This window comes from Notolabrus celidotus, chromosome 6 (assembly GCF_009762535.1).
Source record: "Notolabrus celidotus isolate fNotCel1 chromosome 6, fNotCel1.pri, whole genome shotgun sequence".
Taxonomy (NCBI): Eukaryota; Metazoa; Chordata; class Actinopteri; order Labriformes; family Labridae; genus Notolabrus; species Notolabrus celidotus.
This window is the reverse complement of record NC_048277.1, coordinates 21,188,949-21,202,409: the sequence shown is the minus strand read 5'-3', so window position 1 is coordinate 21,202,409 and position 13,461 is coordinate 21,188,949. Positions and strand designations below refer to the sequence as shown.

The window sequence follows — 13,461 nt, the reverse complement described above, 5'->3', positions numbered from 1 at the left end:
ACACAACAACCAGACACAAGTGAAAATCCAGTCTGTTGTAATCAGAATTAAACATCAGATTGGTTCATCACACATCATATATGATAATCATATCATATATGTTTCTTTATTTTTCATGTGGGCTTACAGATGGCTCCTTTTTTCTAGAAGGAATCAGAAAAGGTGCGATATTGTCTCCAAGCAGCTCTGCTGGTTTCGGTTTCCAATCCTGAGTGTCTTTACCTCCCGACTGCCTTCTGACAAGTTTGGATAGTTCAGCATGGATCGCCTGAGGAGAAGTAGGGGAGAAAAAAACAGTAGTAATCCAGTAATACACAGCTTCTTAACCCTCCTGTTATGTTGCGGGTCAAATTGACCCTTTTTCGAGTTCAAAAATCTAAAAGAAATTGTTAAAATATATTTTGGGGTATGAAACTTCTTCTGCTTGGTTTAATAGATCAAGTCAACATATATTATTTAAAATGGTTCATTTCACATATTTTCAGCCCCCCCTACATGTTTATATGACATAGATACTGTTCGTGGGTCAATTTGACCCAGCAGTCAAAGTGGGGGGCATTCAAAGGTTCCTTCCATTTTAGGCAATATGGGCTTTCCAAACCAGCTAAAAACAGCCTAAAAATCTGGGCAGCATGTGACAGAAGAGGTGTCTCGTGTCATGTAAAACTATTGTATTCATATTTAGGTCTTTCCAATGTACATTAAAAAAGTTTTACTATGAATTTTCATGAAAACAAATGAGTTAGCCTCATTGAACCATGATCTGTGAGAATTAAAGAACACCATTGTACTAAATATTGATTTAAATGGTTAGTAACGCAGTTAATGATGGGATTTTTTTAGTTCTGACACTTTTGGATAATTTTAAATGCTTGGGTCAAATTGACCCAGGAACATTATTGCTGTTCCTGAGAAACGAACATAACAGGAAGGTTCATCTGAAACCTTTACATTTAAAAGCTGTATGTTGCAGTTTTAAAAGTGTCCAGCAGAGGAGAGCAGAGGTCTGAAACAAAAAGCTTGACAGAGTCTTTATGTGAGGACAATTGTCCCAGGTTTTCATACAAAACAAAATGTGAATAATATTGAAGGCTCCTTTCAAAACAAAACTTCCCTTCATGTACGAGTTGTTTTTCTTTTTTGTGATAGACTGCAGACTCCAGAAAAATGACCTTTTCTACAGAGCAGCTAAATCAGTTTTCTTCAAAGTATTTGATCCAGCATTGAGATGAGGGTATAATTACCAAAGAAGTAGATATTTTCAGTTTGTCTAGACAAGAGCAGACATATTTTTGACTGTGGCAGAGAGCCCTTTAGGTCAGGTTACTGGAATACAGGGAGCAGTGTGTTGTAAACAGCTAATGGAGATGTCCTCCAACTTCAGAAACCCAGCCTGCAGTGAGTGAAATCCAAGTTTTCTAAAATGATCAATATCTGAGATTCTTCTTCATTTTTGTTGCAATCAACAGAAACCAGAGTGGTTTTCTAAATTATACAGCATGGATTTTTTATTGTTGTTTTGAGGCTGACTTTGGCTCTCTCTTACCTTTATTTTACTACTTTTGGAGCACTGAGCCTCAGAGTCACAATACTCAGCTCGCACACGTGTTATTTTTACCGTCTTTGCCGGACATCTCAGAACACTGTGGTCACATCTGCAGACTGCCAGATGTGCAGTTTGCCAGATCCTCTGTGGAGGATTTGGCAGATTAGACGAACCACACAAACAAGACAGAACAGGCCTCTGAACAGAAGCAGCTCAGTGGGATCCCAGCAAGGCGTCTCTTTTCTTCAGGCTAATGTGCGAACAAATATGGTTTTGAATGCTCTACACTTTCATATTGCACATGAAGGGGTTTTTTTCATGAAGGAGGTGCTGTTCACAGTTTGCTGGAATGTTTTCTGGTAACTGGAAAGATGCAATAAACACAATATGTTGTGAGAATAATGAGTGTAAATAAATATTAGACACTGTGAATAACGTGTTCTTCATGAGGCTGTAAATTAAATTCATTGTGGTCTCAACTGTCCATCATAACATGATTATCAAGATTGTTTAAGCTCCAGGTTAAAATTTTATCAAAATAGTGGATGGAAATGACTGTTGTAACAATGTTTTGGCATTACAAAAATATATTTCCTACTTTGTCTGGGACTATTTGATATTTCTCCATGAATTAAATCTTGCATGTTAACTCAAATTTGGGCATAAAATAATCATTAGTTTGGTTTTGGATGTGTAGGTTACAACTTTGACTTAAGATTTTCCTTATCTTCACCGCTTTGTACGGTGGTCCTGAAGGCCAATAGTAATAAATATTTAAAAAGCGCAAAATTAATTTCACTTTAAAAAAAAAAGGTCATAATCAGAAAATAAATGTCATAATCAGAAAATAAATGTCATATTCAGAAAATAAATTTCATAATCATCAATTTATCATTTCCTGTGTAAATATTATATGTATGTCCCTTGTTGATGTATTGCGCTATCAACCCAAGCTCCTTTTCCATCCTGGTAAACACTTGAAATTTAGCGCTGGCTCTGCTATTGCGGTATCAAGTGTAAACAGGAAATGATAAATGACTGATGCCGGACAGACTGGGGTTTAGCCAATCACAAACAAGTACCATGGTCCTACCCTTTACGGTTTCTTGAAATTTGTTTTGTGATTCTGAAATGTATTCTTTGACTCTGACAATTTATTTTCTGATTCTGAAATGTATTTTCTGATTCTCAAATTAATTTTGTGATTCTGAATTTCTTTTTGCTAAGTGAAATTAATTTTGTGCTTTTTAAATATGTATTACTATTGGCCTTCAGGACGACCGTAGCTTTGCCATTCATCCTTGAATAAGAACATTTTAATTTATTTATTTAAAAGCATCACAAAATTAAAAAGACTTGAAACCACGTGCCAACTTCAGGGGGTAAAAATGCTAAGCCAGAGCATGCTGTCAAAAACTGCAGTTCATCAAGTGTCCACTTGAGGCCAGCTTCAAAAGCAAGTTAGTCCTCATTAAGTCACATATAACAATGCCCACTTTTGAACCTGTTTACAGGTTGGTACAAAAAACACTTGTAGTCTTGAAAGTCAGTTGCTCCATTCATGACAGCTCTACAGGACATTATTCTTGTGCTGTTTTTGTGCTGCTGACTACTGAGTTTATTAACGTTTATCTGCTCTGTTAAACTTTATGCGCAGGCGCTTCTATGTTAGTGGTTCATTAGAAAGTTAACCCCACAGAACAAAGCACAACTGCTAACTACTTGTCTGGCATTCATACTCAAGCGTTTTAGTCATTTTTGCATCAAGTGAACACTTTTTTTTTTAACGCAGAGGAAAGACTTTTCCATTTAACAGGGCCGCTCTCATATAATCCGAGGAAACATGGCAAGATGACAGACCACATTATCTCACCTTGGTGGTTGGTTCCAGTTTCAAGGCCTTTTTTAGCACCTCCATGGCCTCTTTGAATTCACCCTTGTCTGACAGGAGCTGAAAGAGAAAGTGAACAATTTGAGTAGCACTGCAGGACCCATAACTCAAAACAGGCAGAGTACAGTAGCATACATTACTTATAGGGCATACTTAGAAGATAAAAATAGGCCTCATTCCACATATACAAATTCACAGGAATCATCTATTGAGTCATAAATACTGTTTTCTTTCTGTAACATAAGGACAGGACAGGCCCTCACCTTCCCAGTCCTGAAAAGGGCTTTGACATTGTTGGACTCGAGGGTCAGAACATCCCGGCTGGTGTGCAAAGCATCGTCGTACTGCTCCAATTTGAGCTGAGAGGTGGCCAGATTGTTCAAACACTTCACACGATAGTCCTTCACCTCCTCCTCCTCTCCTGCCTTAACACCAACATCACTACCATCTGTGCAGGGACACAAACACACAACCTCTGATATCTACTGAACTTCAGTTTCTTTTTTCAAAATGCAAACAACATGGGCACAAAAGGTAAGGAGAAAGAAGTGGCAGAGAGGAGTAGTCTTTTCATATAAATGTCTTAACAGACTTTTAAAAGAAGCTTCATTAAAGTGATAGTTTCTGTGATGTTTGTCATTCATTCAGCCAGATATTGCTGGGACATCTGCATGTTTTCATCATAAAACACAAACAAAGAAAATCTGAATGCAGTGGTGACCCACAAAATGAGCATGTTAGCACCCAGAGATTTTTATATTTGGCCCAAAGCATCATGGGTGACAAAAAGTAGAAGCCAGGAACTACATCTGTTGGGGTTCAAGACTTGTCTTGCACCTAACATGTTTTTATGATTGAATTAATTTACATGTTGTTGAGTTGTCCAAATAAATTTTTCAGCCACCAAAGAGTGTTCAAGTAACATTTTATCACCTTAGTCTATATAGCTTTTTGAAGAAAATACAGAGAGTTACAAGATACAAGAGTTTAGTGCCTGGCCACCAGACCAATGCTATTCTAATGTACACATACTTTAAGCTCGGTTTTTGGTCCCTACTAACTCCTTAAGGATATGCAGTGTCTGGCTTTAAACTGCTAAATAATGCTCTTCTGTGTTTGTTTATTGGTTGGTTCGTTCATTGGTTCTTTGGTTTCGTTTGTTTGTTGGTTGGTTGGTTGGTTGGTTGGTTGGTTGGTTGGTTGGTTGGTTGGTTGGTTGGTTGGTTGGTTGGTACTCACTAAGGATATGTTCACACTGCAGGCAAAAGTGGCCCAAATCAGGGGTCAAGTGACCAGGTCAGATTTTTAGAGGCAGTGTGAACACTCAAATCAGATTTAGATCACTTCCATATGTGGTCCTGAATCAGATACAGATCAGATTTTTTCAATGTGACCTCAGTGTGAACTGCAAAGGCCGATTTGATGTGCATTTGATACTTTCACGTCACTTTATAGCGACACACGTCACAATTCTGTGTGGCGGTAGCCTTGCAGAAATGGAGGATAGCAACGATGGGGCAGGTCAATGGAGGGACAGCGAGAACATCATTTTTACTGTTCTTTTGCACATGCGGGGCAGTTCGGAGCTGCAAACAGTTCACACTGGAATCGGATACAGGTCACATTATGGATGGTAATGTGAACAGGCAAACAAAAAATCGGATCTGAGCAAAAAATCGGATCTGAGCATTAAGCCTTGCAGTGTGAATGTAGCCTAATAGAGGTATTTTATTATTATCTCCTTGTGTGAATTGTATTTGCAAAATAAAGCTGTTGATGCCAAAATGTCCCCAAAAGACCGAAGATGTTGGTGTCTCTCGTCATTGTTTGTTTGTTGTCTTCTCAAACACTAATTGCACGATCTGAATGCCCTGATGAACTAATCTCTTCAGATCCATCACGAGTTCCCTCTCTGGTGGTCCATCATTGAAACATTATGAAGCAGTTCATGCTTCTCTCCTCACTGACTTGTTCAGGCACATTTCTCTCATGGACCCACCCTGCCTTGTCAATGATTGGAGTGATTAAGAAGGTGGAGATCATATGAAAGTTGATTAGCTTCGATTATACAAAAGAATCAAGCACAAACATTAATGGAGACACTTTGCTCAGAGAGAAGTGTCTCTGCATGGTGACACTCTGATTAGTGTGACGGCAGATTGGAGGTTAGCACTGAACTGTTATGTCACTCTGGGCTTACATTGAAGTGGAAATGTGTGCCTGGGTCTCTATCAAAAGCTATGTTTCATACTTCTTATCCATGTGTGTTTGCATTTCTGTGCACTGCTTCCATTTTCTCCTCCCTGAGAAAATTATGCTCACATCTATTCCAACAACACATTTCTGGTAAATGTAGCAGTGTGGAAACATTTCCTATGAATAAATTCAGAATTTGATGCTAGGTTACCTCTGCTGTGTGTGGTTAGCACATCTAAAGCCATGCAATAGGCTCTGGCAGCCATGCTGTATTCCTCCCTCTGGAAATGAAAGTTTCCTCGCTCTCGTTTCTGGTTGCCGATGCGAATACGGTCTGCGACGGGCAGCGTGAATGGGTCTGGCTTTTCCCTGATGTTCAGAAGCTGCAGCTGGTAGAGTAAAGGAGCCCAGGCTGGAATATCAGGCTCCCTGCATGGAAACAAAGATAAATCAAACACATGCATTCTCAATGATATTACAGAAGAAGCAAAAGAGTGAGAGTTAGCTTGAGGTCGGATGTCCACATAAATAAATTCAATTGTTTCAGGTGAGAAGCTGAAACAAGCTGGCTGTATGTAGCTTGTGAAAAATGTGGGACACTAAAATATAAATCACTTTCCACTATCAAAAAGAATACGGACACATGATAAAAAGGATAAGGACTTTCAAAAAAATTGCTAACAGTCTTGTAACTTTGCAGGGGGGAGATTATCTACCCCTGAACTAATTTTAGACCCTGGTTCCTCCGGTCGAAATGCACGTAGTTCAGGGGTAAAGTCCCTAGTTCCAGGGTAAAGTTCCTGCGGTCGAAAAATGCCCATAGAAATTGGAACACAGTAGTGCAACCTGATAACATTCAACTTCCCATCCTGAGTGCAACATCACAGGAAAATGGCCACCATGGGAATGAAGTCCATTATTTCTACTCTTAGGTTTTTGTGGTTTCAAACTGTAAGCTTGTACTAAACCTCATCAGCACAGACATGTTGCTTAAAGGATTGATGTCTCATGGACCCACACTTGACAACAAACTGCTTTGATGATCACACAGCTGGTATGTTCAATCACTAGCTTCAAACTCTCTGATGTCAAAAAACCCAATCTTTTTCTGTTGCTCTGCAAACCCCGAACAATATCACTTTTTTCCCCTTGTTTCTTTACCATCTCTATTGTGTCCACTGAAAACAAATCTACTTGCATTTTAACAACACCTCATCCTCCAACAACCTCTCTGACATCCAGAAGTCCATCCTGGCACAGATGCAAGACTATAAGGTTGACTTTATATAGGGATGGCTGATCACCCTTAAGGTATAACAACTGTGATTTTATAAAATGTCATGTTCACATATACTAACATGAGTCTCTATCTGAGTGTATCAGAATGTAATTGGGCTTAAGGAACTGTATTTGTAATGTTGTGTACATTTGCCATGTGGAAACAAATTTTCACTTATGTGATGTAAAGTTTGCAAATTTAGAGTTCTGAGTTTAAGGAAAATTGAGCACTCATATCTAGTACAAGTGGTATGAGCAATGACAATAACTTTTGATGAATTCATCACATACACTTATTTGCTTATTTTTATCTAAACAAATTGTTAGACCAAAAAATCTTCCACTTTTTAAGACATACTCTCCTCAAGATTGCATCAAATATGAGAATGATCTTCTCAATTTGTAGCAGGTTCAACATATTTTTTTGACATTTAATATAAACAGTTCTAACTTATCAAGTGAGTATGGCTGTTCATTGCACTGGCGACCTTGTATTGTCCTGAGCTGAAGATACTATTCTAAAGGTTTATTTTCTCACATTAAATGTAAAACAGCTGTAGCTTGTGTTCTCATGCTCAGACATGAATGGTGGACATTAAGATATATCTGCTGTGGTTTTATCAGCCCTGAGGAGGAAATTTCCCCTCAGCGATGATTCAGTTGAACAGAAGATTTTCCAGTTTAATCAAAAAAGAAAAATATTCCAACAGAACATCTTCAAAGACTTATAGAAACATGTTGTTTTTTTTTTTTTTTTATCTCACAGCTCTCATGAATACTTAAGGTAAGGGTCATGGCTTCCTCTAGAGTGTGTCAACTGCACATCCACAAACAAAAAGTTTGTTATCAGTCTGAGAATATAAAGTGATAAATAAAGATCAAAGAACAAAATTAAAAAGATTTTTTGATGATTATGTTTATGATTTTTTTCTACAAGCTTTGATGGCTGCTGTCTGTTTTGTCACCATTAAGGACGACGGAACAACTCCGTCTCTTAAGCACACAATGATTTGAGACTGATATGAACCCTGCGAGCTGTGGGCAACTTCATCTCAAAGGTCACTCAGAAGAAATATTAATTTGGTTTTCAATCATCTGGCTCAATTATTCATTTTCTTATAGTTAATACTTTATTCTACTTTAGTCTTATTTCTTCTTACGCATCTGGAAGACTGCTCTTACCTACCTACCTGCCTACCTGCCTACCTGCCTACCTACCTACCTGTCTGTCTGCCTGCCTGCCTGCCTGCCTGCCTGCCTGCCTGCCTGCCTGCCTGCCCACCTGCCTACCTACCTACCTGCCTGCCTACCTGCCTAACTACCTACCTACCTGCCTGCCTACCTGCCTACCTGCCTACCTACCTACCTGCCTACCTGCCTACCTGCCTACCTACCTACCTACCTGCCTACCTGCCTGCCTACCTACCTACCTACCTGCCTACCTGCCTGCCTGCCTGCCTACCTACCTACCTACCTACCTACCTACCTACCTACCTACCTACCTACCTACCCACCTACCTACCTACCTACCTACCTGCCTACCTACCTACCTACCTACCAACCCACCTACCTACCTACCTACCTGCCTGCCTACAGACAGACAGACAGACAGACAGACAGACAGACAGACAGACAGACAGACAGACAGACAGACAGACAGACAGAAAGCAGTGACAAAGTTCATATTGAAACGCAGGCTTTGATGTTGCCAATATCACTGATTGTGCCAAATTTACAAATTGTCATGCATACATTTTTAAATTTTGTTTTGCAGGATTATAAAACAACATATTTCTTTCAGCATTGAAGACTTCATTAAACTTGTCAGTTTAATAAAGTAAACAAAGTAAGGTAATGTCAGAAAGAAGGAGGTGCATCGTCCTGCAGACTCAACCCACTGATAGTACCGGGAGGCGCTGTGTGGCATCATAAGTTATTCATATATGTTGAGTCAACAGCGCGTTTTATGTCTGAGTAGCACAATTAGTTGTAACCCTTAGTTACTGGGAGGTCTGGTGTTATCAGATTACTCCTCCTCCCTTTTGTCTGCTGTCATATGGGGCACACAGGACTATGAAACTAACAGCTGATTGGAGGCCTTGAGGAGCTGAGGCAGGGGTGCAACCAGCACTTGGCTAGACTGGCATTTAGCTACTTTGAAATCTGATTGGCAACTCCTGGTGTCACTATGATTGGCTATGTACCTTGTTAAGGCAGGACTGATGATAAAATCAACTGTATTTTCAACAGGTCGATAGTAGCTGTCTTAGCATTGCAGTGTAGCAATTGGGATATTGTTCTTTTGAGTCTTGTAAGAATTAAGCTTGGAAGATTTTTTTTCTCAGCTCTTTTGTGTTACTTTTAAAAGTTAAAGAAATATACACTGGAATATATCTTTGTAATACTTTATTGTTGGAAGTTAAAGTAGATATGACTAGTGGTAGCAGTGCCATTCATTCCTGCATGAATAATGTGCACACATAATTCATGCAATCCCTGCATAAGTCAGTTTCTCAGCTGGGTTACCCCCCATTAAAAAAATCTGGACACTCTCCTTGGGAAGTGACGTGTAGAGATGTTGTCTTTCATGGTAAAAATGAAGTATCTCCAGGTCTTTAAGGAGACCTATTTTCATCAAGTCATCTGTCATCTTGTTTTTTGCAGACAGCTGCATGTTCACGGGAGGCAAGTTGTGTAATAGAGCAGCAGTGGGGAAGACAGTTGATTCATTTATGAAGCGCACACACACATGGCTGGGGTTGCATAGGGTCATATTAGTCCTTCTGAAACAGGCCTTATACATCTGAACATTACATATGGATCCTTTTACTGCTAATGTCATGCATGTTTCTGGTGTAGTAAAGAATTCACCACCATGACCAACTGATCCCTGTGTAGTTGTTTGCACAACATATGAACATACTGTAGCTGTTTGTTGCCCTCGTATACCCTTATCTTAAAAATATTACACAATATTCTGAAGGCTGTGTCTTATGTAACAGTACGCTGAGTATAACAACAACACACAGTGTCCCTACCTACTGTGCCCAGATTGTACTTGGCTCAAGATTATTGGACTTGTGTGAATTCACCTCTGGACCCACTGCCACAGGCGCCGGATGTTTTGAAGTCAATGAATAAATTCGAAATAAAGCTAAGTGTTGTTGTTTTGACACAAACTGTGCATGTTTTTTTTTATCAGAGCAGATACTGTAACTGATTTTGAGTCTTTACTGTATCATATATTTATTGCAATGTCCAAAATACAGATGGTGTGTCCGACATTTCCTATTTACTTATTCATTCTTCGACCCAGCCTGTGAAGGAGGCAGATGTTTTTTATAAATTAAAGCCAAAAAAATGTGTGCTTGACGAATAAAAAGTTAATGTGATGCTAAATTTGGAAAAAATTCCACTGACTCAATGTGTCTATTTTATAAAACAACAGCAGGACTAAGTAGAGAAGAGTGGGTTGTCACTGTGTTCTACAGAATATACATTTTTGTATATTGTATATAAAAATCTGGACATCACTGGAACTTCTTGTCCTTGTTGCTTCACCAACAAGAGGGGTGAGCAAGGGAGCGTTTCAATGTATAATCTGACTGCCAGTATCACTAAGTATTCCAATTTCTACGACAGTGTAGTACATTAGTTGAGTTACACACAACCTCGAATGAGCAGTATTTCTGACGCTGATGACAGTAATCATTAACAGATGTGAAGTCTCAAATGCATCATTGTGGGATTATTTGATGTGTGTACATACCTCATGTCACGACCTCATAAGGCCACTTTAATAATTACTATTTGCCCGCCCAGAACACAAACACTCAATAAAATGGAAAAAGGTAAACACACAGATGCAAATACAACATTCCAGTAATGTAATTCCTGTTGATGATGAACAAGGAACAAACTGTTAAAAATTCTGTTACAACTTATCCAAAGCAGCTGGACAACAAATTTGTTACATGAGAGTTATAAGCTCTGGAGAAGAGAAGAAGTCTGTGTATGAATTTCCCGAATTCCCCTCCCCAGGATAAATAAAGTATTTCTGATTCTGATACTGATTCTGATTCTGAATGTACATCAACTGACAATGTATGCTTCCAGCCAGGAAGAGGTTAATAGATTTAGTAGATGTCTCATGAAATAAAGGAAAGGGGATCATGGGGATATTTCACATCATAATTCCAACCTGCCCTGAGATATCACAATAGAATTGTTTCTTGTTTTTTGTACACTACTCTGCATTAAAACCCCTTTCTCTTTGTGCCATTAGATATGATTTTTTTTTTTCATCCAGAGGAAACATGCACACATTTTGCTGCTCATGACTCACAAAGATCGGGATGCATTAAATGATGAGTCATTCATATTGATTGGTGTGAAGATGGCTGCTCCAGTCTAAAACTAAGTGTGTCACTACAAAGAAAATGAAACGTGGAATAATCTGTCATTTCAAACCAGTGGGTTCCCAAAATGTTTCACCAGGGCCACACTTTGGTAGATGAAAATATTTTTAAGCCCCCCTCCCTCAACGATCACTAGACAAAACATCTGACACATCCTCAACGATCACTAGACAAAACATCTGCCACATCCTTTGCTGACAAATACCTGCATCATTAGACATTATTTGAAACATTGTCTGCAACTAAAGTGATTCTGCAACACACAAATTCACATTCTCAATGTGTGGGCGGCCCACTGTTGGTGTTGGTGGTGAAGCCAAGGCAAGATATGACTTGTCGTAATTTCTTGTTTGGTTAAGATTCATTGTCAGCTACTTTTACCTGGCAGTCCTTTCACAAAATTGGCCATGCTTACCCAGCAGTTGTAAACTGTGCAATGTTTTATTTATCCATGCCACATCACCCATTTGTACCTCCAACCCCAGACCACCCCAAGGGTCGTGCTCCCAGTTTGAAAATCCCCGATCCGAATACTAAACGCACACTCATACAGATGCTGACAACTACCCTCTCAACATAAAGCAATTCTTAACATGCTGGGCTCAACAGGTAACCTTAAAACATTATGTCATTAAGCTGAGCTAATATGACCAAGCAGCAAGCAGAAAAACTGAGACAAAGTGAAGTGTTGTGACGTCAAACACTGAGTAATAATGTTAATCATTGCACTGGGCATTCTTGTAGCTGTCATGAGATCAACACAAAGTCCTAATGATGGCTGGTTGTAATTTGAGTAAAATGCATGGTGAAAAGATCTATAAGGTCTACAGTGTCATGGTGATCAGCGCACTTTACTGGGATATCTAGTGAGCCAAGGGTCTTATAAGTGCAAAGAGGAAGTAGAAGCTGGTCAGTGGGGTGAGCCCTCAACAAGATCCAGTGAAACCTGAATTAATTAAGACTAAAACATTTAACAAGAGTCCACTGTTACAAAGATGGCACCTGTGACACTGCCCAGTGTTGCATTCATGCCACTTTCGAAACTACAATATGAGAAAGTACCCTTAATGGACCTTTACGAAAACAAAATAATTGGACCCACCGATGGAACTCAAACACCAAAGTAAGATGGAAGTTTAGGTGGAAATTTAAAGCACTTAGACCATTCATGTCTCAGGTTTAAAACCATAATGCAGAAAAAAATGACCCAGGTACCAGGAGAAAAAAGGTCTGCAAGAAAGACATAAAGGGATTTTTCAGACTACAGCCAGAGGACAGAGCCTGAAGGCAGAAAAGATCAGGGCTTAACTGAGCTTAAAAGCTGGGCCGAAGCAGCAGCACATAGAGATTTAGGTTTAGGTGACTGGCTGACACATGAATACAGACATCCTCTCCACACAAAAAGTTTCAAGTAGTGTTTGTAACAGGCCTGTATCAAAAAAAGAGAAAGATCTACTGTCTCTTTTATAAACTCTGTTATAAACTTTTCATGTTTTCAGGCTATTTGTTGAGTTACACTGACTTATCTTATATTACTATTTATTAGTTTGAAGACTGAGCTAGATGATAGTTAGCTTCCCAAAGCTGGAAATATGGAGAAAAACAGTTAGACTGAGTTGGCCTGAAGGTAAAAAAAAGGTTAAAAAAAACCTGCCCTAGCAACTCTGAAGCTCACGTATAAATGTTATAGTAATGGTTTTAAGATTTAAGAAACCCAAATGGTATAAAACAGCGAGTTGAGCTTTGACATAAGAACTTCACCCTGACAAGTTTTTGGCCGACGAGCTTTATGTCTGGGATCTATTGTTACAATGAGGTTGCCATGAAACCATCAATTTGTACAGACATAAGCATGGTGTGAGCAATCTTCTCTTAATCTAATCTGTTTACAGTCCCAATTTGACAATGTGTCAAGCGTTTAATCTAACTCGCAGAAAGACAGTGATAACCTGCATTTTGCTAAATTCAAGTTGTCATTAGGGTCATGAAATCAGACAATGTATAAAATCCATTTATAAAGCTTTTTTATGAATACATAACATAAAGAATAACAAACAGTGAGCAGGGGGTTATGAGATTAGAATCCTGACAGGGTGAGCGAAACCCTGACAACCCCCTCCCTGAAAAGCCCC

The 13,461-nt window shown here is 39.1% G+C and overlaps 1 protein-coding gene across 1 annotated transcript in view; it reads right to left on the bottom strand.

The window, feature by feature from the left end:
• fkbp16 (FKBP prolyl isomerase 16) overlaps window positions 1–13,461 on the bottom strand; it is a 35,090-nt gene that overhangs the window by 728 nt on the left and 20,901 nt on the right. The window contains 4 exon segments of the mRNA XM_034686649.1: window positions 128–268; window positions 3,420–3,497; window positions 3,701–3,885; window positions 5,845–6,062. Of these exon segments, the coding sequence (XP_034542540.1) occupies window positions 128–268; window positions 3,420–3,497; window positions 3,701–3,885; window positions 5,845–6,062 (622 nt within the window).